Consider the following 22,776-nt stretch of genomic DNA (forward strand, 5'->3'; position numbering starts at 1 on the left):
TTCCAGCTACGGTGAACAAAGCCTCGCTTTTAACCGATTGAGTTTCGGTGCTTTTGCTAGTTCAATTTTAACAACAGTGAAGATGTCGATAATAAGAGTCTTCTTTGCTTGAGGAAATTCGATTCGGATTCTCCACATCCCTTTAATATCACAGATCTTCTTAGACTCCCAAATCCAGTTCTCATCAAAAGTCTAAAATTTAAATAATAACGAGTTTTCATTAGTCGCATTTCTTACATTAGTGTAAATCCTGAGGGAACTTCCAGTACTAAAAACGACAACATCAAAGGACTCTTCCTTCACATTGTAAACGGCGGCATCTGCCACAAACGGTTGGTGTCTGTCCACGTAGTGAGTCAAATGCAAGTCAAAACTAGCCTCGAAGGCTTTCTTAGCTTGGAAATTCTGCCGATTGCAAGTTTTAGCCACTTCCTCCACTTCTTCCGTTGTCCAGTTAAAAGGACAGTACTTCAGACTCCCGGCTAGGAGTCTATGGGTCATGATGTCAGCGTACCGTCTTATAGGAGATGTAAAATGAGTGTACAATGGTAAACCAAGACCAAAATGCGCAAAGTCAGTGATTGTCCCTCCGGTACAAACGTACTTTTGCTGCTGCATTGACTTGGAGATGATTCGGTTAAGAACAACCTCAAACACTCGACCTACCAGTGTTAATAAAACAGAACTATCAACTTACCCATGTGGTTATCTGAAGAGTAGTTTTCGAGCGAGCGCTGGATTTTTTTAGCCGAAGAAAAGTTTATATGTACTCCTAGAGCCGCTAACTTCTCTTGGAGGCGATTTATTTTTACCAAATTTGGCGATTCATGAACTCTACAAAGAGCTACACTGACGAAGTTCCACTATAGTTGATAATACGTACCGTAAAAGAGCTAAACTAGGAAAGTCGTTGAAGATCCTTTGAGCCACTGTGACATTCGCCAGGACCATAAACTCTTCCACTAGATGCTGCGATGGTAAAGTCTTCTCAAACACCAGTTCTGTGGGAACCCCCATGGAGTCAAGACGAAACGACGGGGAAGGCCGCCGTGATGTCACTCCATACCGCTCATTCCTGTTTCTCCTCAAAAGACCAGCAAAGCTGTGAAGAGTTGTAACAGCTCTCCTCAAATCTTCAACACCAAAACCGTGGTAGATAACTGGAAGAACTCCCGCGCTACTCTCACTCAACATCTGCGCGTCTTTGTAGCTCAAACGACAACACGAATTTATTACAGTCTTTGCACCTCTTCTGTTTCTGATTTCACCACTCGGTGTAATTTCGAAGAAGATGGAAAATGCGAATTTGTCGACTCCTGGGTGGAGTGAACATACCAAGCGCAAGTCTTCAGGAAGCATGTTACAACGAGTATTGACTAGATAGACGTTTGTGGCTGCAGTCATCGCTGCTACATCGACATTGTCCCCTTTCTTCATGAAGTGTCCAACGTCTGAAATGTGGACGCCAATTTCGTAGTTTCCATTTGGTAGCTCGGCACACGACAGCGCGTCATCTATGTCTTGAGTGGCTTCATTGTCTATGGTAAAGACACAGCGTCGTCGTAAATCTTCTCGTGGGACAATCTCCAGGTTGAGGAATGAAAACTCTTTTACTAAGCTCCGGGGAGTTAGAGTGTATTCTCTTAAGATTGCCAATGTTTCGGCCTTCAAGTTTCCAGCAACTCCCAACATTTCTATTAACTTTCCACGAACTCTTTTCGTGGTCCAGGAAGTAATCTGAACTACGAACAAGACGTCTTTAAAATGTTGAGGCTTTGTTTCAAAGTTTTGGGGCCAGGAAGAATGATGGATCTCCATTTTGGGCACTGTTTTGTCGCGCGGAGAGAACAGCGCAAAGTTCGACTCGTTTTGTTGGATTTTAAGGAAACCGACTGCTATTCTCGGGTGGATCTAAATAAAATTTAATTTGAACTGTTAACACAATGAAGATTTACTTACCTGTTTGAAAATGTGAACAACTTCAATTTCCTTATTGTTCTTGATTTTCACCACGACTTCGTCTCTGTCCAAGGCACGGTTTCTGTTAAAGAAGGTGGTAATCATGTGGTCGGGTTGAGAAGGGTCTTCACTTTTGACGAAGGAGTGCTTGGTAAACTTCTGGTTTATGTGTAACACTCCTTTTAAAAGTTTTCCAGTTTTTACACCTTCTAGCGCTTCGTTTCGTGAAATGTAATTTGGAAACTCTTTTCTTTTTGGTTGCTTTAGTAATTCCATTGCGATTACAGGGAATTCCCCTTTTTCGATTTGTTGATCACAACTGACTAAAATTCATCTAAATTAACAATGGGTCTAGATAAAATGACTCAGTGATAAGTAAACTGATAAGATTTTGTTGATTTTGATTATTTATTTTCAGAAATGATGCAAAAGAAAAACACATTTTTTTTTATCCTTCGCAGGAAATCAAAAAAGATTACAATCAAAAGTTTATTTGTTTCGTTATTAGTGATAATATTTAATTTTAGATATTAAATTTTTTGCGAACTAGGCTAGATATTACGTTCTACAGTAGAGCTCATTGCTATCAGTCCATTTTTCTGCGTCAATTTTTGCAAATTCTTGGGTGTAAATCAAAGGCTTGCTGTTCTTTAGGGAAAACTTAGGGAAAAATTAATTGTAAAGAAATTTTTGAAGTTAATAATGATTAATTAAAGGTTTGTTCTAAAATTCGACGGAATCAGATGAATACTTCTGTCCCCACTCTCCATTATAGGTAAATGTCATTTTTACCGCCTGTTGTTGGATGTGTGGGTGTGTATTGATATATTGTGGTTCCAAAGAAATTATAATACAATATTGTTACTTGTACAACTGAAACATAACAATGCAATAACATGTATCTCATCTAAAAAGTTAATTTACTCGCAACATAATTACAGTAGACTCGCGATACCGTGCATACCGGCTAAAGTGAACACCAGAATTTTAGTGCAAAACCTCGGTAACGTGAACAACAAAGATTTTGTCAAAGATGCATGTGCGATTTATTATTTTATTCACAGAAAACATGTGGGCGCATGTATGTACATATCAAACATGGCTTTTCCAAAAGCAAAATTTTTAAGTTTTAGTATAAATGCACAAGTATGCAATGTTGCTAAATCTACAGTTTGTGAGATTAAACTCAGAGAGCTGGAATTCTCAAAAACGTAGTTAATACATTCGGTGGTCCTAAAAAATAAAAAACACTTAACGCTAGTGAACCTAAAGTCCGTTTTTTTTAAACCATTAATACCGCATTCTCTTACTCAAAGTCAAAGTCAGTAAAAATTGAATTTATTGAGTTGTGAAAAACAACTCCTCTATTAATTCTTTAATTTGCAAGAGACTGTAAAAGAGACGTTTTTAACGGGAAAGCGCGTAATTTTTAGAAATGTCACTAATTTGTCTTTTTTTTCACCAGACAATCTCTCTAGGCGACGTTGCCGGTTGTAAAAATTGCGGAATTTAACCTTACCAATAATTAATGGTTTAAAAAAAAACTATAAATTGATTTGACAAAAATAGAGTAAATTACTCATTACTCGTATTTAAAAAGTCTCAAAAGAAGCTAAAACAGACAATATTTACAAGTTATTGTTCAAAAATAAATTCATATATTAGTTTACGTTTTTTGTTTAATAAAAGTTCTTAGTAACACATATTTTTCACATACCCTCACTACCATGAACAATTTGTAAATGTAAAGGCTTGCCTTAATTAGTTCACACTATCGCGAGTCTACTGTATTTGTGTAAGAATTTCGTCAAAAACGTATGAAACATAGAGAAGAAACTTTATATGTATTATAATTAATAATACAAGGTGTTTATATATGTTTCTAGCATCAAGGGTGGCTATGAAATGTCAAAGAATTTTGCCGCTCATTACAAATGTGGCTTTGGATTTGTCAACTGACAGTTGTAGCTAACCTCAATCATAGAGCAACGTAAGTTTTGAAAAGAAAATTCTTCTAGTTGTGGTTTAAAACCTACAAATCAAAAACTTGGACACAAAACAGTAACTAAAACGGCATTGAAGTAACATTATAAAAAATTTTCATGAAAGTAATATTCACTATGAAAACAAAGCGGCAAAAAAGTGTACGACAGGAATTCCAAAGCCACGCTTGATGCTAGAAACATTTATAAACACCTTGTATTAGTATTCTTTTATTGTCATCCATTTTGACTTTGACAGAAATGAGTAAAACTAACATGCGCGAATCTCATTTTCTCGCAGCAAATTATCAGCGTTTTATTGGTACTCGTAATTCTATTTCATTCCAGAATAATCAAAAAAACGTCTTGATTTTTTGTAAAAACAAAACATTTTAAAATTCGAGGTAAAATTAATTGTAATTTGGCGCAATTATCAAATTCAAATTATCAAACAGGAAATTAGAAACCTGGTTTTGCAAAACAAAAGTTTCCAAAATTTTCCTTTTTAGTCTTCTAAAGTTAATAAAAATTGTTAAGTTTCTTCATTGATTGATCCATCCGAAGACCCCACAAACTGTAACGCTCCGAATTGCATAACGTCTGCCCCATTTTGGGGTCACGCGCCGGAAAAGAAAGTGTCTACCGAAACCAGTCGAAGAATTCCAACCATCGTCACACCGCTCCTCCCATTATAATCATCCGACCCCAAATTAGCCCTCAATAATAAACCGATTTTCTCCAAGTGTCATCAAACATGTCAAGAGTTTTCTCTAAATCGATGTAACTATTAAACCACGCATGCGCCCGCAAAATGTGCTTTTACTTTAACAAACTCCCAACACTCGCTTAACACCGTTGTTACACAAAACTCTTGTGACGTCCGTCCGCGGAAAGCAGCGGAAAATGTGACAATTCGGCCGACTCTGAGATTTTTTTTTTGAAAAAAATGGTGTTTTTGGAACGGAACGATGTGATTTATTTTGTGCTCTTCGTGGTGAGTTTGTTGGGGATACAAGGGAAGCCGTCGTGGTCTTTAAATTTACCGGCGATTGGACCGTTTCGAAATTTTGGCCAGAAGGACCAAGCGGTGCATATCAAGAGTTATAGTGGAAAAAGAGTGAAGAATGACTCCATCAGGATGGTTTATTTTCATGATCAAACTGTGGCGATCGTTGAGCTGGAACCGGATAAGATGCTACTCAATTGCGAATTGATTGAAGTCTAGTGAGTATTTTCTAATTTCGATTGGTTTAGAAAGTGCGGTTTCCGTGTTAGTCTACATTATTAATTTGTGGAAATCGATCTGCGATGAAGGTCATGGGATGTATACCGGATTTAACAATTATACCATTTGAAAAAGGAGAAAACGACACCAAATTGTAACTAATTCAATTAGTTTCGGCCGGTGATTAGTCGCCAAAGAAAGTTTTTCAATTCAAAGTACAAAATTATTATTTTCCTATCAATTCAAACCGACCTTGTTGGCACAATTCTTTATCTATAGCCACACTATTTTAACATTTTCATAAACAACAAAAACCAGGCCTTGACTTGTCCGCAATTACTTTAAACGAAATGTTGCTAGCTCGGGCATTAGGTAAATATTTCTCATTACCATAATAACCTAATGACCATTTTTCTCTCAATTATTTACAAATAAACATCCGAGTTTTCTCCTTTATAAAAAGACTTGTTAATATTTGATTCACAGCAGGACTCTGCTATTGATTTCCGGAGTTCTCATCGACCATCGATGGCATAATAATACCATCAGACCATTTTTATCCGCTCGACACGTGTTGATAAATCTAATATGTATGAAGAGAGTGAGGAAATACCATGAGGGTAACTCTTGCAAAACTATAGAATGTGATAATTAACGTTGGGAAATCGAGTGCGGCATAACAATTCTTTTGCACCATTTACACAATTTCTTGTGAATGTTCGTTGTCCAATGACGGCAAAAATAGAACCCCAGAAAAATTCTCATTACTCATTAACATTAACGCAATCAATGGAAAGTCATTTAACATTTACATTTACCACATGACGTATTTCAGGGCTTTCTTCCGAAAAATCGTGCATTTTTGTATTTTAGTAATTACCGTAAGAAGATAAAACAAACAATGATAACGGGAACAAAGTCGCCAAGTGTGAAACGGTATAATTAGGTAAATTAATTGTCGAAGCGTTTGAAGGAGTATTGTATTTGGTGGAGATAAGAAATCGGACGTTCTACTTCTGTGAATTGAATATTAAATGACAGTTGGTAGGACTGGAGAAAAGTGCAACTCTAACGATTAAATTTTATATCCGAAATAGCTCAAGACGCCACTACTTTTTACGCCCAAAAAATAAACATTTGGAGTTTTTATTTTCAAAAATATTTTATAAATTAAAAAAAAATAAAAACTGAAATAATTCATCTGTCTGGCAAAGTACAACTGTACAGAAATTTTAAATTAAATCCCTAAAAAATGACTTCAAGAATCTATGAAAAATCTGTAAGTAATCTCTAAAGACAAATTCTAGAGAAATCCCTGAAGAATTGACAGTCTTCTGAGAACTTTTTAGAAATGATTGAACAATCTAGGGTTCTCGTTTAATTAGGAGAAATTTTTGAATAAATCCTTGAGGAATCTCAGAGAAATCTCTGAATATTTTCTGATGAATTCTTGAAGAAAATATAGAGACCTTTATCTTCTCGAAAGAGTATCAAAGAATCTTTGTTACTGTTAAAAGTCTATGGAAATTCTAAATTAATTTTTAGGTAATCTGTAAGGAATTCTTTTAGCCTTTAAATCCTTGAAGAATCTGTTAGTAATCCTTAAGTAAATCTCCTTTAATTTCTAATAAATTATCAAAAAATTCTAGAAAATTTTCCGAAGAATTGACAAATTACTGGAAACTTTTTAGAAATGATAGAGCAATTTAGTATTCCTGTTTAATCATGGGGAAATCATTAAATAAATCCTGGAGGAATCGCAGAGAAATCTCTGAAATTCTATGATAAATCTTTGAAAAATCCCTAGAATTTTTTTTGTCTCTTTAAAATGTGTCAAAGAATTCCTAAGGACCGTTAAAAGTCTTTGAAAATACAAATAAATTTCTAGGTAAAAAATTCTAGACACATTTCTAGAAATGAATCTTTAAAGAATCTTTGAGAACTTCATAAGAAATCCTCGAGGAAGAAATTTGTAGAAGTTCTCTGATTATTTCTTGATGAATCCTAGAGGCTTATCTGAAAACGTTTTTTAAGAAATGTCTAAATAATGGCAAAGAATCTCCAGAAAATCTGTTCCGAATTAATGCCAAGGAAATTCACAAAAATTCTTTAAAACCACTGCAGAATCTTAGAGGAATTTTTAACAAATCTCAAAAGCCAACCAAAACTTCCAAGCTTCTTATCTTTGTTATTTGTAAACGGACTTTAATAAATCCGTTTTTTATAAATCCATTCACAAATAACAAAGATAAGAAGCTTGGAAGTTAAAAGAAAGATTTTTAAATTTATTCAGAATGCTTAATATCATGTTAAGTATAGTTACAATCACTTATCAAAAATCGGTTAAATCCTTCTTTCCTTTCAAGAGAATTACTTGATTCTTCTCTTAAAAATAGTAAATCCTTTTATTTTTTTTTTTAATTATTGAAATCTCGTTTTTTTCTGATATATTTTGAAACAAGTTAAAATTTTAAAGACCAAAAAACAGTCTCTTTTTTGTTTTTTCTTATTCTTTTTAATTGGTTTCTATTGCTAAACTGTGGTAAAAAATATGCTAATTTTGGCACAAGTGAAATGGTTAGTATGTCGGGTTGCATATTTTTCAAAACACGAATTTTAGTTACGGGGAGAATTGCCTTAAATCTATTGATATTAATATCTCATTTAAATGTATCATAAATCGTAAAACGTAGAACCCAAATTTGTTTCTAGAATTTTCCTAGGACCACAATTACCCCACTTAGAGACAATCACAATTTCGAGGCCCCGCCAAATTAATAAAAGCGCTAGTGGCTTCAATGTGATCACTGCGAAACGAAACATTTTAATTTATCCGCTTAAAGTCTAATTCACGTATATTCATGTCAGCCTTTACGTAATCATGTTAATGTTTGTGCAGAAAGTTAGCCAACCTTTTTAATTACACTTTGAAATTACTTAATTGCAGTGAACCCGAAGACGCTATCAAAGCCCTCGGCGAGTTTCACCACGTCAATCGTCCCGTTGCCATCACCTTCAAAGAAATGACCACTTTAATGCGACAATGCCAACAAGTGGAAGATGGTAAATCCATGAATACTGAATTATCGAAAAATATCACGTCACATCCCATCGCGGGGAGAGGAATTCTTGCCAATAATCCCTTTGTTTTGTTAAGTGGGATTATTCCAGGTTTGTTTTCCTGTTTTCATTCCTTTTTTATTGTTGTTTTGTTGTTTTAGGGACGAAGTGGTGTGGAACGGGAGACATAGCCAAAGACTATTACGATTTGGGGGCTGAACCTACTGTTGATAAGTGTTGTAGGGCGCATGATTTGTGTCCTGTTAAAGTTAGGGCTTTTTCGGAACGGTATAATATAACTAATGACTCTTTGTATACCAAGAGTCATTGTACGTGTGATGACCAGTTGTACTCGTGTTTGAAAGACAACACGTCGCCCACAGCGCACATTATGGGGACCATTTACTTTAACTTAGTCCAAATACCGTGTCTTGAAGACACCAAGAGCGGTAAGCAATACAGGAAGCCAAAAAATAGCTTTTGATGAGTAGAGTAGATCCATATAAGCTCAACTTTGTAAAAGTGATAAGTATTTATTGATGTTGTTGGGAAATTAAAGTGCCTCAATTAATAAACAATAATTTCGTATAATTACAATTTATTTACACTCCTACTTTGACTATATTTACAACGACAAGTTTTCGATTTGTTTTATTATTTCCATGTGTTTGAATTCGTCGGGTTTCTTGGTGAACCTCTCCAACAGCTCCAACTTCTCTGCTGAAGGCCTCAAATAGTACATTTGAAGTTGGTTAGCCAAACACTGAGCCTCCTTAAGATCGATGATATTCTTATCATACTCCCCTCGCATCAAGACGATTTTCTTATCATCTTTCAACTCAGTAAAATGTGTGATTGTTAGACACTCCGGCGCGTTTTCCTTATGGACCTGATAGTACAACAAGGGGGTAAAATGCACACAGTTCTTCTCAAACTGTGACATTACAAACTCATACCCTTGACTTCTTGGCAAGGCAAATAAAAACGTCGGAAACTCCCGTGCTCTCCTCTCAATTTCCTCATATTCCTCCGCGGGTACCACAGCAGCTATAAAATTCTTCTGCACGTGGTACTCCCACCATAACTGCTTAATCTCTGCCGCACTCTTGTCTTTAATTAAATCAATCTTCATTACTTTATCCAAAGGGGTTTCAGTGAGCTCTGCACGTTCGAGGGGCTTCTTCGGTTTCAGAAGTTGCGAGAACTTGCCCTCTGTAACTTCTGACTTCTTTTTGGGGGTCTTTTTCTTCTCCAAGTCTTCAACACGAGACAGGAATTCATCGGGGGCAGTTTTTTGTAGTTTCGAGATTTTGTCGGCGTACTTTTCGTAATATGCATTTTTCGAAAGGTCCTCTAAGGCTTTTTCGCAACGAGAAGGGGTTGTCATTAGGGCTCTTCTTAGAATCGGGATGCAAAATCTTAGAGTTCTTGAGAAAGTGAGGTTAGGGAGCAGAGCCATAACTGTCAAACATTAGGGAAATTTGGTGGCGGAAAGTTTTTACGGATTTCCACGTGAGTTGAGACGAGGTCCGCTGTCATTGGTTGTTTTAAATCCCAGTTACAAATTTTAAATCAGGAAATTTTGGTGCTCCAATTTCTGAAACTACGACAGATGGAAAAATGCGGTAAGAACTCGTTCTTACATTTTCCAAAATTTAAATTTTTTAAATAACCAACTTTTGTCCATTTCTGGCTTATTTTTGGAGCAAATTTAAGTTATACTCACTCATTTTTGAAGAATTTCACGCTATTCCAAATCTGGGCTAAAAATTTACGTACAACAATAAATAACTAAGATATGGCCAATTAAAGTGTGGAATAGTGAATTTTCAGTTCTGAAATGTATAATGCTCAATATCTTCGAAGTCAAGACACATTTTTGGCGTTTTTTTATTTAAAATTTGTTCTCAAATATCCAAAAAACAAGCAAACTGGTCATTTCCCACATTTTCTTACTATAATTCTTCTCCAAATCACCCCAAATTTTGCTTGCCTCTCCAGTTTACATCTTTTTTTTTAGAAAACCAACTTACCAGGAAGGACGAAGATGTTTGTCCAGAGGGACGATAACAACACCTGTGTAGGAAATCTTTCCAAAAGCAAAAGAAAATGTATGAAATTTGAAAAAACAAATTTGTTTGTATGAAAAAATAAATTTTTGTTTCCAATATGAACCCAAAATCAAAAATCAAAATTGCTTAATTGATATAGACAACCAGTTAAACATTCCTGCGTTCCTGCAATCATGAACGCAGGCAAGGAAATCTGGAGGATCATTCCTGCAATTTCTTCTATGATTCCTGTGGCTTCCTCGGCGTTCATGGATGTGGTTGTGGTACTCTTGAGTCGCTTTTACCCCAAAACCTACGACCTTACAGGCGCTTTTCTGATGATTGCACAACAATAAAACTCACGTCGTCACTCTTCCAGAATCTTCCAGATCTTTGCATGAGTTGCACATCAACCGCCCCGTTAGATTACACCACGCCACTTCTTATCGAAATTTCTCGATCATCTCCATACCTATAAAATCCCACACGATCATTCTCACCTCAGTGTCATCACAACGCAACCAACATGCCCATCAACTTCTTCGCTCGTCCTCGCTGCTCCGACTCCCAGATGCGGGACCACCAAATGGCTTGGGGTCTGTACCTGGAGGACCTCTACTCATTGGTTCCTCCAGAGCTTCAACAACTGGTTTCGAGGTACGCAAGAGAGGAATGTCCCACGAGATCTCCGTCGAACGTTTCATCGGACAGAGATAAGTTTCGAGCGACTGTGGATGTGAAGGGGTTCAAACCGGAGGAAATCAGTGTGAGGGTGGTGGAGAACACCGTCGTGATTGAAGGGAAGCACGAAGAACGGGAAGATGAGCACGGGACGATTTCTAGGCAGTTTGTTAGAAAGTATAATGTGGGGAGAGAGTTTGATTTGAATCGAGTGGAGTCGCGGTTGTCTTTGGATGGCGTTCTTAGTCTGACGGCGCCGAAGATTGCGAGTGGGGAAGAGGAAGGAACCACCGTCATCCCGGTCATCCAGACGGAACAAGCGGCTAGTGAAAAGAAGCAGTGAATATTGTTAATCATAATGTAAACGCATATTATTATTAATATTAGTTATGTAGATGTTAAATACGGGTATAATAAACTATAATAAACTTTGATTATAAATTGTACTAATATAATGTAGTAGTTTTAATCCAATTTACTTCATTTTCCTTGTTTTGAGTAACCATTAATTCTCTAATTTTGCAAGAAAATTTAAATTGAAACTTATTAAATTGATGTTTTTTTGCCAACATCATGAAGATTTTCCGATCAACACGACACTTTGCTTAGAGCATCATTTGCCACTGCTAAATCCATTTATTTTATTAGTTTCGCGCATTTTTTAAGATTGCTTAAGAAGTTCCTAATTGGATAACAAACATTTTAAATTTACCACGTAAAGTTAAATCTAAAAAATAAAGTCAAGATAAGACATACGTTTCATCAATTGTAATGCTAGTTTGTTATGCAACCAATTATACATTAAAAACGAGCAATTGAAATTGTCCTGTCACTTGTCACTTCCAAAGTCAAATCAAAATGTCAAAACCATTTCAAATTTGAATTTTCAAAAGTGAATTTTCGGATTGGTGACTTTAAAATGGAAATGTGAGCTTAATCAAAGTTTAAATTATGCTCTTTAATAACTTATGGTTTTAGAGTGAAAGCCAACAGTGCGACGTTGAGCAACTTTGAGGTTATGAAACATTTACAGAAAATCAAAGACAGTAGAAAAAAACACAAAGGGCAGCTTGCCACCATCACCTACGAGGTTTGTATTAGCTCTTTAGCTAATATATAATTATTATAGTCCCTTAGACTTTAAGGTATCTGGAAGGCACTTCATGTGGTCAACAAACCCCTGAGGCTATAAAACAGTGTTTGAAGGACTTGGAGGCTTTCAATTTGAATAAAAATGAAAAATTGGTGTTGATAAATTCTCCACCGACAACGGCGTTAGAAATACAATTGGTACTCCTCAAATCTTTTAGTTTCTTTCCTTCTAATCCTCTTTTTAGATGGTTGAAGAAAGTGAAGAAAGACTAACAGAAGAACAGGTGCAACAAATTTTACAAATTATGTTACGGCACTTCCCTTCCATCCAGAAAGTGGAAGAGAGTAAAACTTCAGAGCAAGAGTAACTTTTTTAATAATTTATTTAAGGATAATAAAATCATGAAAAAGCACAACTGATATTAACACATTATCGTTTCTGGTCTCCCAAATCTTCAATCAAGTCTTCATCAATCTGAAATGAAAATTAGAATCTGCTGAAGAACTTTTGAATTTTTACCTCTGGCCACTTCTCAGGAATAACATCAAACAGATCATCCTTAACATCCCCTTGAATGACAATCTCGTCATCCCCCGTTACAGAGGACCCACAGGCGAACCTCGTCCCAAAGAACTTTGCCGCTACCTTCAAATCAATATCTACAGAAAAATTTTAATTAAACTGAAAGATCAACAGTACCGAAACTACTAAGTCCTGTGACTACAGTAACTGACTTCTTCTTCCCTCTGGGGGCTCTCGAGACGCAAACTTGCTTAGGCCCGTCTTCCTTCTTCTTAGTTTTGATCATTCCTTTGCCCCCTCGTTTCTGACGTTTCTTTTCTTCTTCTCCGCCACCCCCTTCAACGTCGTCACCGATCTTTACTTTCTCGAATTCGTCAGGGAGGTTTCGCTCCAACCATTGCTTGCATTTGTCGTACTCAGGGTAGTATTCACAATACTAGAGAATAAAAGAGTAAATTTTGCAAAGAATGAATAAAACTAACCTCGATAGGCATGGTGCAGTTGCCGCAGTATGTGACTTGGAGAGGGTACGACACCCCCAATTTGGGGCCCATTTGGAGCTTCTCGTCCAGAGACATTGCAAGTCTTTTAAACCAAATGCCACAACCTAACCTCAAAGCCTAACGGGTGCTAACGGGGGACAGGTTGGCAACACTGAAGAAACCAAAATAATAATTTTTACTTCATGGGGCCCGCCTTAAAGTCTTAGTACCATTCACTCATCACCCTCATTGTGCCCCAAATCTTAGAAATTGTAACACTAGTGTAGTTACAAAGAAATTTGTAAAATAGTGTCTTATTTTTGTGATTGGCAACATTGGCTGTCATTCAATTTCAAACTTACCAGCTGTTTTCAACATGAAAAAGACCGGAAAAGTAAGCCTCAAATTCGCCCCAATTTTAACGAGTTAGTTGAATTTGTTTGCAGAAATGGTTGGGGTTGCATTTTGAAACGGAAGAACTTCCCAAAACCACTGTATCCACAGTCAAATCTTCGAAATTGGCGAAACGGGTAGATCTCCCCATTTCAAAGAGTCGCAGTTTTAATTTCCACCACCGTTTGGCCCCAAAAACGATCCCTGATTTAGCAGTGCACTCCAAAAAAGTCGAGGAGGTCAATTCCTGGTTAAAATCCAATGTCTGTGATAGAAAAAATGGTGTATGTTTTGTAGATATGAATGGGGGCAAGTTTTAAGAGTTTTTTGTAGCACACGGCGAAGTTTTTGTTGATTACGGGCCCCACGGGTGCTGGGAAGACGACAACAGTTCAGGTTTTGTGTCAGACTTTAGGGATAGAAATAACAGAGTGGACTAATCCTGTGGATCAGGACTTTGAAGTTTTCAGGGGGCCCAATCAAGTGACTAGATTCACCGAGTTTCTCACTGAATCAAAATGGAATTCTTTGTTCTCAGTCAGTGACAAGAAAGTAATTTTAGTGGAGGATTTTCCAAACGTTTTCATCAGAAATCCAGAGGAATTTGATCATGTCTTAGAGTAAGGGGGCAATTTAATTGGGGCACTTTCACTGTCTGTTTTTTAGGGAGTGTTACTATAAGGGGAACTATCCAATCATTTTCATTTGCACAGACTCAGTTGATAACAGAATAAATCTGGCGGAGAAGTTGTTCACTCAGGAGATCAGAATTAAGTACAAGATAATTGAAATTAGGTAATCAACCAATGGGAGGGAACTGTTCAAAACTGTCTGTTGCAGTTTTAACGCATGTGCCACAACTCTGATGAAAAATGCCCTGAAAAGGGCCCACAAACTTGTCCAGGAAAACCCAGATCTGTTTAAAACGCCGTCACAGAGTACTGTTAACGCCATAATAGCCACAGCTATGGGCGACATTAAATGCGCAGTTAATCAGTACTACTTCGCCAGTTTATTAGGTGACAATTCTTTCAATTGTGGACTTTTATCTAACACCCTGTATATGATAGGAACCACGGACTTACCCACCGTTGCACAGAACTCTAGAAAATCAGGAACAAAAAGAAAACGCAATGAAACCTCCTTATCAATCCAGTCGATGTCCAGAGACCAGAATTTAGGTCTCTTTCACGGCGTCGGCAGAGTCTTAAACCCGAAACGCACGGAAATCGGGGGCTCCTGGAGGCTACAGTACGACTTTGATAAATTGATCGACGAGTTTAGTACCCAGCCGGGTTCATTCACCGCTTTTCTTTTCGAAAACTACGTGAAGTACTACGGGGATATTGGAGATCTTGCAGAAGCGGCGGAAATTTTGAGTTTCTCACAGACATTCTTGGAAAAGTGGGCAAATGGAGGAGATGTACTAACGTTTGCATTGTGGGTCTCAACTCTGGGGCTTATGGTCCACAACGGGCACAAAGTGTCAAAGTGGACCCAAATCACTGGTCCTAAAAAAATCAAGAGAAAGTAAGGCGCTAAAGGGATGAAATCTTGATTTTGTTTTTTTTTTTGTAGGACTCAGTTTGGGGCTCACGGGAAAGATGTTCCAGTGACGGAGTTGTATTACCACAATATTATTAATAAGATTGAAAATCCAGGTTTTAAGATTCAATAAAAACTTGTGTATAATGTGTTGTTTGAATTCCGCGCGCTTTCTGGTGTTGTCAACGTGGTGTTGTCTCTTTCTGTTGCCATGGTATTGGTATAAGTGTGTCTCTCTCACTTCTTGCTGCGCCTGCGTAAAACACGTCTCCTCACCTGTCACAACTGTCAAATTCGCTGTCATATTTTTCCAATTCTAGAAAAACAAATTGTTGTAATTGTCGTGACACGCCTAGAAGCCCCCTTGAAGATGTCTTTGAACACCGCTCACATCAACGGGGGTGTTTTGATCCACTCAGGGGAATGGTGAGTTGGAAAACGCCCCATTTAATTAATTATGACTCATGTTGCAGCATTTTATTATATTCGGATAACTGCGTTGTGGAATGGTCCGGACAAGGGGATGGTACCTTCAAAGGCTCAAAATTAGGCCGCTTATATTTGACCACCCATAGAGTCATTTTCAACAACAAGACCAGTAATGACCCCATGCAGTCTTTCAGTTTCCCTTTTATCACTTTAAGCGAGGTAACAGCACTGCGCCCCTTTTCTTTTAGTAACGCACGGTTGTAGGTGGAGATCGAGCAACCAGTTTTTGGGGCGAATTACATAAAAGGGAAAGTCCGCGCTCAACCTAATGGCAATTGGGTAGGAGAGGCCAAGTTCAAGATCACTTTTAAAAAAGGGGGCGCAATCGAATTTGGACAGGCAATGCTCAGAGCGGCCCATCTCGGTAAGTTTCATTTCACGTTTCTGTCACAGACTACTGGTATTTGCAACGCTTGAGGTGAGATGTTGCATAATTTTCTTGTATGAATCATTGCACAATGTTGAAAGGTGTTCCAATTGTGAATTATGAGTGAAGATAAACGGTACTGTTACGAGTTTCGGTCGTCTTTTCCTAGTTCAAGCTCAAGTGCGGACAAAAGGGAGGTTTGGGGTGAGGTGGTCACGTCGGTTTTTGAATTTGAGGTAATTTTTTGAAACTAAAAGTGAGATTGAGAGTGTTGAAATTGGTGTATGCAGATGACCTTGGCGTGGTGTGGTGTGGCACCATCTGGTGATAACAGTGGGGAAATGAAGAAATCTGGATCTTAGATAATGGCACTTTATTTCTCTTGAGCATAATTGCGTGTAATTCCGAGTAATTTTCCCTCAAAATAACTTCTATTAATGACATGGATATAATAAGTTTCAGGAAAACCCAAGAATATTAATTAGTAATACGTCGAAATCATAATAAAATTTCCCAGCTAATTTTCCTCAAATTCCACCTCTTGCTTCATCTCTCCGTCAACAAACACAGATTCACTCTCTTGGTTCATCGTATTGGAAATCGTGCTCGAAATACTGATATTCTTGCTAAACTTCTTATTGGAATAACTGTTTAAATGCGTCTTGAAATGTTTATGTATATTCGACATGATCCAAAACCCATTCTGGTTCCTGAAGATCTTCAGCTCCCGAAGACAAATACAACACGTTACGAAACACTGATTGAGGTCTTCACTCGAAATGTCAACTTTCATCTTTGATATTTCTTTGTTAACATGCGCCGTCTCTTCTGTTGTCAAATTCCTCGAGCAAAAGTTACTAATCCAATTCATGAGCAACGTATAAATGTTATGTTTTTCGCTGTCGACATCTCGAGGACGTGTCTTTGTGGCGTCGTGGACTTGTTCGTTTCTTTTCGCGTTGTCAAAGGCGGCGTCACTAAGAGTTCGTTTCTTGTACGAGAAGGTCTTGTAAAACGGCGACAGTTCTTGGAGGAGTTTTTTGTGTCCGGAGAAGATGCAGAAATCGCGGGGACTTTTCTTGAAGTAACCCAAGTATTTGTGGCGATCGACTTCGTCGATGATTATCGGGATGACTTCTTTTCCGATTTTTTCCAGTTCTAGGATATCGTCGCTTTCCATCTTCGATAAAGAGATTTTGTTATCAAAACCGGCGAGAATAAGGAGGTTTTTTAGATGAGCGGGGAGCTTGATGGACTTCTCGCGCTCGAAAAAGTCGAGAATGTTTTCCTCCGACATGTTCACTGGTTCGAGGAGTGGTACTAACTGACGTCGACAGTTGTTTGTTTTGCGGCGATTGGGTATAATTACACGTAATTGCACATATTTGCGTAATTTGTTGTAATAATTGGTAATTCTCGGTATTTTTTGACCTCTTGGTGCGCCGCTGCGCAGTTGTAAGAATCGATAGATGTTTCAAGGACTAATTAAATTTTGAACGATCGTTTCAGCAACGAGAGGCATGAACAACGATGCACCGCCCCCGTACGTCCCTCCAGATACGCAATGGTACGCAGCTCCGCCCCCAGCCTACGCTCCGCCTCCTGATGGTTATTACGGATGGGTGCCGCCTCGGAACGCCTTTCCTGATAATCCACCGACCGATGGGGTTTTCATGACGCAGGCTCCTCCTCCTTACCCTGGGCTAAACCCCGCCTACCAGCCGGGAGGGTATCCTCCACAGCAAGGGGGATATCCGCCTCCACAGCAAGGAGGGTATCCGCCACAGCAAGGGGGGTATCCGCCACAACAGGGAGGCTTTCCGCAACATGGAGGATATCCGCCCCAAGGAGGCGCCACCGGATTCACATCGGCGGCAGGTGAGATTCTAGCTAGTAAATTTCTGTTTGATTGTAGCTATGTTTGGTTTTAGATGCGAAGGCAGCTGAAGCGGCCCAGTCGGCGTATTACGACCCCAACAGGCCACAAATGGCGTTTGTGCCACCCCCGGCGTATTACGTAAGTGATGGTGGTTTTGGGGGTGGTTGCTAATTTTGTGTTGTAGGAAAACCCGCCGACTTACAGTCAAGCTACCAAAAAAGATCAGTGATTTGTTGGAGTATCACTAAATTATCTTTTATTCTCTTCTTTCTTGGCTCTGACCGTTGTATTTCACGTATTGTGTTTTCTATAGCACTGTACATTTTGTTGATTTTTATATACACCTGTACCATTCCGTTGTTTAGGTTTAGTTAAGCATTGTTGAAGCCTATATAACTAATTGCATGCTTAATACCGGCATCGCTTCAAATATTGTATAAATAGTTAAGACTATTGTAATATATTCTTATAACGTGTAGATAGATCTGTATTGAATGGAATAAAACATTCTCTGTGCACTTTTTGCCTTTTTTTTCCCACCGATAAGTTTTTACCCTGCAGTTCGTTCCACGATGGTCATCAAAGTGTTTTGGACACATTCCTGTAAGTTAAAACCACCCAAAACTCGCATAAAAAAACCCATTTCAGGGACAATCCCCATCATTTCCATGAGCACTTTGTGCGTCGCCGTTATTTTACTAGTTTGCTGCCTATGGTAAGTCCGTATAACTCCAAACCCGCGATAACCCCAATTTTCCAGCATGCAAAAGAAACAAAAAAGTTTAAACCTTGATGGGCCACGGAACAAACTGTTAAATTTCTCAGGCAGCTCGTTGAACAAATTGAAGATGTTTCGTAACTATAAAAACAAGAATGAGGCCGCCAAAGTCGAGTCGAATTTATCAGACGAGGATTTTTTTAACGGGTAATTATCTTTTCAAATTTCGCGCCGAAACTTAACCTTACGGTTAGTGACGTTAAGTTCAAAGCAAACTGTCGGTGACTTGGCGGGACATTTGAATTTCAGGTTTAAGTCATCGTGTCTGAAAATTGACGACGATGTGGAATCTTGCGCCAGTTGCGACTCCAAGTACACTTTTTATTCAGTGAGTATGAAAATGTGTCGTGTGGGTTTTAAAATGATTGTTTTAGACGTATCCGGGGGTTACCAGGTCCGCAAGTAATGTGTCCGAAGCCGCTACATACAAAAGTGTCCCTAGTATGTAAAATTCAGTTTTCTGAATAAATGTTTTCTTCTTTTATTAATTTATTTTAAATACATTGCATTGGTTATTATATACATCTACTATGGACAAATAATATATTAAATAAAATTATACATTTTCTACGCTTCCGCCTAGTGGAATCACTCCCCGGACTCCAAGAGTGGAAAGCCGCGTGTAGTCGCTAACACAAAATTGTACAAAACAACACAGTTATATTTCCCGGAAATGAATCTAGACTTTTGGCAAATAACAATGTTATGTTTGTACAGCTTAAAATCACAATCTTATTCAATGCGAGTAACACACATTTTACACTAAACGTAAATTGTAAAAAAAATCACTCTACGAAACGATTATGGCAAAGTTCTTATTTTATCCTCACTGTTAAAATAAATAACGATCTAACGCATTGAACCACCAAAACTTTGACTCTTAAAATAGATTCAACAAAAATATCAACGATTTAGCACCTCCTCGTTAAAAGTCGGGAAACTGACTTAAAGTCTACAACAAATCAACAATGTGTACAATTAACTAAACCCTGGACTTTCAACGAGAAGCGCACGCAGATCCAGTTATGTCTCGTTAATAATTTTGATTAAAAATTCGAAAAAGAAATAGAAGGAAACCAAAAGAATCGCCGTGAATCAGGAAATCATCGCACTTATTACTAGATAAAGAATCATGAGGATTAGCGGCGCGATGTAGAAGTACATTTTATCGTACGAACTGTTGCACACTTTGTTGTACTGTTCCTTGAGACTCGCCAAATCATTTTGCAGCTTCATCTTCTCATCGTTGCTTTGCGCGTAGCGTTCTTTCAATAATACCAACTCCTCTTCGAGACTAACTAATTGTTCGTAACTTACAGGACTATTTGATATGGTATTTACATTGTTTTGGTCCTTGGTTTGACTCGCCTCTAGGTCTTTCACCAACGCGCTCACTTTGTCTTTCAACTGTTGGCTCTCATTGCATCCTTCCTTCCATTTTTGCTGCAAAACCACGAGCTCATCTCTCATTATTTTGTTCTCTTCCGCGTGGACACTGTTTGTTTGCTTCTCTTCAGACAGAGCCTTCTCCAATTCGGTTAGTTTAGTCTTGTTAGATTCCAATATGGATTCGAGTATTTCAATCTTCTTCTTCAGTTCGTTTTGGGCCGACTGGTATTTGTACTTTAAGGTTTTCGAATCGACGTCGTCGCTATCGAAATCGTCTTTCTCGTTCTCATCGGAACTGTCGCGGTCGGGAGATTCAGGACTCTGCAACGCACCCTGAAGAAAACCGAAGTTTGGTAATGAAAAACTCACGTCTTCTGGGAGGTTGAACGTCACGCGCCTCTCGCCCTCTTTCTCCTCGTCGACGATTGTGTTCAAGGAGTGATTCTCCAGGTCCGAGGAGGGCTCGTCGCCGTTTCCAGACGCCTGAAATCAACACTCTCATCTCCGTTACCACAAAGAGAAAACTCACCGTGAGATTGTAGTGATTATTCTGGGGCTCCATCTCCACCCCGTTCACTTTATTCATTTCCGCTTCACAGATCTCGTTCTCCAATAGTTCCTCTTTCGTCTTTAAATCATCATCATTGTAAATAATATGCTTCTAAAACGCAAAACTCTGTTATAACATTAACGAACACCTCCAGGTCATTCTTACATCTATCAGGCTGTCATCCAGAGCGCTGAACATCTCAGTGTTTTCTTTCATTGACACGCAATTCACTAGTTTGAGTTGCAACTTCTCCACTTTTTCGATCTCCGCGTCGAGTCGCGTTTGGAGATCCCACTGTTGTTGCTCAAGACGGATTCTTTCCTCGTTCGATTTCTGCTGTTCATCTGTGAGTTTCTGAGCGACTTCCTGGAGAAAAAAACGTAAGAAACTCCCCAAACAAAAAACAAACAAACCTCGAGTTCGTGTTGCGTTTGAGTTAACTGATCCTGCACAAGCAGAGCTTCCTGTTCCGCGGAAATCCTCCTTCTTTCTTGCTCCGTAGCGATGGCCAGAGCTTGAAGCCGCTCGGCGTGGAGCTTCTCCAGGGCTTCCTTCGCCGCGACTTGATATGCCGCATTGTCGTCTTGCAATTTTACAATCTCCTCTCTGTATTTATCCTCGCCCCAGTTCTTCCCCGCTTGTTGAAGCTGCGTTTCGAGAGCGGAAACTCGCGATAGGAGTCGTTCTTCGCCTACGTAAGCCTGCCAACTCTGTTCGGCCGATCTTCGAGTTTCGTCCACGACGCTCTGGAGGGCCGAAAGTTTCGTCTCTAAGCATTGCTCCCGTTGAGTGGCTTCTTGGATGATTTGGTGCAGTTTGTACAGCTCGTCTAAAGGCACGACTGGGGAGAAAAATAAATTAAGGAAGAGTTTGAAGTTCCAGGAAAATGTTTCTAAAAATAGGAGCTTTGAGGAAACACCTGTTTGCGTTTTTGAACGGAGCCCAAAAACGCGAGACGAGGTTCCACTGTATAAAACAGGCCCTGACCTTGTAATTCCGCATTCTTCGATTGTTACAACATGGTATAAACAGGACCGTATTATGTCAGCAATATGGAAATAAAAACATTTTCACAAAAAGTGTAAAACCAGCTGTTATCTCAACGGAAGGGGCAATTTATCTTTTTGTTCAGTTTCCGTGGAAGTTATTATTTTTCATGACAATCCTCTTTGTTATTTAAATTTCGTACAAATAGCGCGGGGAATGGTATTTCTAGAGCGACCATTAATCAGGGATAATATCGACCGCTCGTTGAACACACAGTATTTATAGAAGTTTAAAAGTTTATATTTAAAGAAGCATTTATCGGGATGCTGCGCGTCGTGGGTGGGAGTAATTACTTTTTCATTACTTCCTACTTCGATAATGCGCGATTGGGATGTAATTAGAACGTGAAACGAGTCTGTAGTTTTTGCATTTCCTGGGTTTTACGGGCGTCCGCGCTTTAAGCTAAGGCAATAAAAGTACTTTTTAATGCCCGCGTTCCGTGTAAACAAACCAGTTGTCATGACAACACCCTATTGAGTAAAGGGGGCTCATACCATGGGTGTTGCTTTCCACAATGCTGGGACTGGCTTTCGCCTCCTTTCCATCCGGAAGGTAGAGTTTCAGTGTGGCAATGATGCATCCATGGGTGACTTTCCTATTATTTTCGATGACATCCACCCCAAACTGAACAATATCCCCAGAGCTGACTTCATGGTGTTCCGATTCCGCAGTCAACCTGTTGTTGTTAACAAACGTCCCGTTGCTGCTTTTGGTGTCCTGTAAAAGCGAGTTAAAGGGGGCCCCAGTGGTGGTGACTCTTACTTGTAGATAGAACTTCCCGTTTTCGTACCACAGTAGCGCGTGGTGCCTGGACAGTACTTTGCAATCAAAAATGGCGTTGGTGGCAGTGGCTCGAGCTCGAGCCACCGAGCGCCCCACTTTCACAGGCTGATCTAGTATAAGCGTGCGTTCTTGGAAAGGGTGAGAATTCGGGCGGCAGATGAGCACTGCTTTCGCGGTCATTTTGTTCTCGTTGCTCATTACCATGTCATTGATGGCTGGGGTTGGGTATGTGGCCACATTTTTCACCCAGATCCCACTTACAACGACCATCGCCTGGAATTAATGGATTTGATTAGAGTCAATAAAAATCATTGACATTCATCTGCGTTAATTGGCGCGGCGACAACAACGAGAAATTCTACAGAGGACACAAACCCACCCGCACTCACCTAAATATAAAAACAACGTAAAATTTCATTTATTGAAGGGATATGTCAAAATCAGTGGGCGTGAAACTAGGTACCACAAATTGCCAAAATTACAAGCACATTTCCACTGGCT

At 38.8% G+C, this 22,776-nt stretch overlaps 11 protein-coding genes across 11 annotated transcripts; 6 read left to right on the plus strand and 5 right to left on the minus strand.

Annotated features, from left to right (window-relative positions):
- Positions 1-6: 6 nt before the first annotated feature.
- Positions 7-2,281, minus strand: LOC148171952 (DIS3-like exonuclease 2). The gene is made up of 5 exons (XM_088041412.1): positions 1,960-2,281; positions 884-1,911; positions 698-834; positions 238-662; positions 7-192 (listed from the first exon to the last, which is right to left on the minus strand). Exons 1-5 carry the CDS (start codon positions 2,233-2,235, stop codon positions 7-9), a joined length of 2,052 nt encoding a protein of 683 aa, XP_087897538.1. The 5' UTR covers positions 2,236-2,281.
- A 2,462-nt stretch (positions 2,282-4,743) lies between these two features.
- Positions 4,744-8,823, plus strand: LOC148171953 (uncharacterized). The gene is made up of 3 exons (XM_088041868.1): positions 4,744-5,165; positions 8,114-8,337; positions 8,388-8,823. The coding sequence occupies exons 1-3, from the start codon at positions 4,888-4,890 to the stop codon at positions 8,708-8,710; spliced, it is 825 nt and encodes a 274-aa protein (XP_087897994.1). The 5' UTR covers positions 4,744-4,887; the 3' UTR covers positions 8,711-8,823.
- LOC148171954 (ATP synthase mitochondrial F1 complex assembly factor 1) lies at positions 8,808-9,723 on the minus strand. The gene has a single exon (XM_088041866.1). The coding sequence runs from the start codon at positions 9,683-9,685 to the stop codon at positions 8,852-8,854; it is 834 nt and encodes a 277-aa protein (XP_087897992.1). The 5' UTR covers positions 9,686-9,723; the 3' UTR covers positions 8,808-8,851.
- An 878-nt stretch (positions 9,724-10,601) lies between these two features.
- LOC148171955 (alpha-crystallin A chain-like) lies at positions 10,602-11,361 on the plus strand. The gene has a single exon (XM_088041137.1). The coding sequence runs from the start codon at positions 10,804-10,806 to the stop codon at positions 11,299-11,301; it is 498 nt and encodes a 165-aa protein (XP_087897263.1). The 5' UTR covers positions 10,602-10,803; the 3' UTR covers positions 11,302-11,361.
- A 414-nt stretch (positions 11,362-11,775) lies between these two features.
- Polr3I (RNA polymerase III subunit I) lies at positions 11,776-12,466 on the plus strand. Its single transcript, XM_088041715.1, has 4 exons — positions 11,776-11,885; positions 11,937-12,048; positions 12,096-12,248; positions 12,296-12,466. The coding sequence occupies exons 1-4, from the start codon at positions 11,878-11,880 to the stop codon at positions 12,416-12,418; spliced, it is 396 nt and encodes a 131-aa protein (XP_087897841.1). The 5' UTR covers positions 11,776-11,877; the 3' UTR covers positions 12,419-12,466.
- DENR (density-regulated protein) lies at positions 12,416-13,221 on the minus strand. Its single transcript, XM_088041713.1, has 4 exons — positions 13,056-13,221; positions 12,751-13,009; positions 12,571-12,710; positions 12,416-12,525 (listed from the first exon to the last, which is right to left on the minus strand). The coding sequence occupies exons 1-4, from the start codon at positions 13,149-13,151 to the stop codon at positions 12,481-12,483; spliced, it is 540 nt and encodes a 179-aa protein (XP_087897839.1). The 5' UTR covers positions 13,152-13,221; the 3' UTR covers positions 12,416-12,480.
- A 129-nt stretch (positions 13,222-13,350) lies between these two features.
- Rad17 (Rad17 checkpoint clamp loader component) lies at positions 13,351-15,140 on the plus strand. The gene is made up of 7 exons (XM_088041712.1): positions 13,351-13,449; positions 13,502-13,732; positions 13,782-14,068; positions 14,115-14,243; positions 14,289-14,467; positions 14,519-14,978; positions 15,027-15,140. The coding sequence occupies exons 1-7, from the start codon at positions 13,432-13,434 to the stop codon at positions 15,124-15,126; spliced, it is 1,404 nt and encodes a 467-aa protein (XP_087897838.1). The 5' UTR covers positions 13,351-13,431; the 3' UTR covers positions 15,127-15,140.
- A 102-nt stretch (positions 15,141-15,242) lies between these two features.
- Positions 15,243-18,246, plus strand: Wbp2 (WW domain binding protein 2). The gene is made up of 6 exons (XM_088041670.1): positions 15,243-15,419; positions 15,467-15,641; positions 15,687-15,846; positions 17,359-17,727; positions 17,781-17,866; positions 17,913-18,246. Exons 1-6 carry the CDS (start codon positions 15,364-15,366, stop codon positions 17,955-17,957), a joined length of 891 nt encoding a protein of 296 aa, XP_087897796.1. The 5' UTR covers positions 15,243-15,363; the 3' UTR covers positions 17,958-18,246.
- LOC148171960 (uncharacterized) lies at positions 16,212-17,346 on the minus strand. Its single transcript, XM_088041671.1, has one exon. The coding sequence runs from the start codon at positions 17,144-17,146 to the stop codon at positions 16,367-16,369; it is 780 nt and encodes a 259-aa protein (XP_087897797.1). The 5' UTR covers positions 17,147-17,346; the 3' UTR covers positions 16,212-16,366.
- Positions 18,247-18,300: 54 nt separating the features above from the next.
- LOC148171961 (uncharacterized) lies at positions 18,301-19,600 on the plus strand. The gene is made up of 9 exons (XM_088042385.1): positions 18,301-18,331; positions 18,377-18,443; positions 18,489-18,653; positions 18,756-18,834; positions 18,881-18,947; positions 19,090-19,128; positions 19,165-19,337; positions 19,422-19,528; positions 19,570-19,600. The coding sequence occupies exons 1-9, from the start codon at positions 18,301-18,303 to the stop codon at positions 19,598-19,600; spliced, it is 759 nt and encodes a 252-aa protein (XP_087898511.1).
- Positions 18,963-22,755, minus strand: Slmap (Sarcolemma associated protein). Its single transcript, XM_088041250.1, has 8 exons — positions 22,665-22,755; positions 22,255-22,548; positions 21,987-22,209; positions 20,859-21,286; positions 20,611-20,811; positions 20,425-20,556; positions 20,265-20,378; positions 18,963-20,216 (listed from the first exon to the last, which is right to left on the minus strand). Exons 2-8 carry the CDS (start codon positions 22,543-22,545, stop codon positions 19,602-19,604), a joined length of 2,004 nt encoding a protein of 667 aa, XP_087897376.1. The 5' UTR covers positions 22,546-22,548; positions 22,665-22,755; the 3' UTR covers positions 18,963-19,601.
- Between the last annotated feature and the right edge of the window lie 21 nt (positions 22,756-22,776).

The sequence above is a fragment of the Gnatocerus cornutus genome, chromosome 7 (assembly GCF_029298725.1).
Source record: "Gnatocerus cornutus isolate USDA-ARS CGAHR chromosome 7, icGnaCorn1.1, whole genome shotgun sequence".
In the NCBI taxonomy this organism is placed as follows: domain Eukaryota; kingdom Metazoa; phylum Arthropoda; class Insecta; order Coleoptera; family Tenebrionidae; genus Gnatocerus; species Gnatocerus cornutus.

Coding starts and splice junctions, on each gene's coding strand:
- LOC148171960 (XM_088041671.1), bottom strand. CDS start 17,146: ATGTCGGAGGAAAACATTCTCGACTTTTTCGAGCGCGAGAAGTCCATC.
- LOC148171953 (XM_088041868.1), top strand. CDS start 4,888: ATGGTGTTTTTGGAACGGAACGATGTGATTTATTTTGTGCTCTTCGTG. Junction 5,166..8,113: donor TGCGAATTGATTGAAGTCTA/GTGAGTATTTTC, acceptor ACTTAATTGCAG/TGAACCCGAAGACGCTATCA. Junction 8,338..8,387: donor GTTAAGTGGGATTATTCCAG/GTTTGTTTTCCT, acceptor TTGTTGTTTTAG/GGACGAAGTGGTGTGGAACG.
- LOC148171952 (XM_088041412.1), bottom strand. CDS start 2,235: ATGGAATTACTAAAGCAACCAAAAAGAAAAGAGTTTCCAAATTACATT. Junction 1,912..1,959: donor TTGTTCACATTTTCAAACAG/GTAAGTAAATCT, acceptor AATTTTATTTAG/ATCCACCCGAGAATAGCAGT. Junction 835..883: donor CCTAGTTTAGCTCTTTTACG/GTACGTATTATC, acceptor AGCTCTTTGTAG/AGTTCATGAATCGCCAAATT.
- Rad17 (XM_088041712.1), top strand. Junction 13,733..13,781: donor TCTGTGATAGAAAAAATGGT/GTATGTTTTGTA, acceptor AGTTTTTTGTAG/CACACGGCGAAGTTTTTGTT. Junction 14,979..15,026: donor CCTAAAAAAATCAAGAGAAA/GTAAGGCGCTAA, acceptor TTTTTTTTGTAG/GACTCAGTTTGGGGCTCACG.
- Slmap (XM_088041250.1), bottom strand. CDS start 22,545: ATGGTCGTTGTAAGTGGGATCTGGGTGAAAAATGTGGCCACATACCCA. Junction 21,287..21,986: donor TGTGGAAAGCAACACCCATG/GTATGAGCCCCC, acceptor TTTTCTCCCCAG/TCGTGCCTTTAGACGAGCTG. Junction 20,379..20,424: donor ATAATCACTACAATCTCACG/GTGAGTTTTCTC, acceptor TGTTGATTTCAG/GCGTCTGGAAACGGCGACGA.
- Polr3I (XM_088041715.1), top strand. Junction 12,049..12,095: donor TTGCCACCATCACCTACGAG/GTTTGTATTAGC, acceptor ATAGTCCCTTAG/ACTTTAAGGTATCTGGAAGG. Junction 12,249..12,295: donor CGGCGTTAGAAATACAATTG/GTACTCCTCAAA, acceptor TCCTCTTTTTAG/ATGGTTGAAGAAAGTGAAGA.
- LOC148171955 (XM_088041137.1), top strand. CDS start 10,804: ATGCCCATCAACTTCTTCGCTCGTCCTCGCTGCTCCGACTCCCAGATG.
- Wbp2 (XM_088041670.1), top strand. CDS start 15,364: ATGTCTTTGAACACCGCTCACATCAACGGGGGTGTTTTGATCCACTCA. Junction 15,420..15,466: donor TTGATCCACTCAGGGGAATG/GTGAGTTGGAAA, acceptor CTCATGTTGCAG/CATTTTATTATATTCGGATA. Junction 17,728..17,780: donor CGGATTCACATCGGCGGCAG/GTGAGATTCTAG, acceptor GTTTGGTTTTAG/ATGCGAAGGCAGCTGAAGCG.
- DENR (XM_088041713.1), bottom strand. CDS start 13,151: ATGTCTCTGGACGAGAAGCTCCAAATGGGCCCCAAATTGGGGGTGTCG. Junction 13,010..13,055: donor ACTGCACCATGCCTATCGAG/GTTAGTTTTATT, acceptor TTTATTCTCTAG/TATTGTGAATACTACCCTGA. Junction 12,711..12,750: donor CACAGGACTTAGTAGTTTCG/GTACTGTTGATC, acceptor ATTTTTCTGTAG/ATATTGATTTGAAGGTAGCG.
- LOC148171961 (XM_088042385.1), top strand. CDS start 18,301: ATGGTCATCAAAGTGTTTTGGACACATTCCT. Junction 18,444..18,488: donor TTACTAGTTTGCTGCCTATG/GTAAGTCCGTAT, acceptor CCAATTTTCCAG/CATGCAAAAGAAACAAAAAA. Junction 18,654..18,755: donor GACGAGGATTTTTTTAACGG/GTAATTATCTTT, acceptor TTTGAATTTCAG/GTTTAAGTCATCGTGTCTGA.
- LOC148171954 (XM_088041866.1), bottom strand. CDS start 9,685: ATGGCTCTGCTCCCTAACCTCACTTTCTCAAGAACTCTAAGATTTTGC.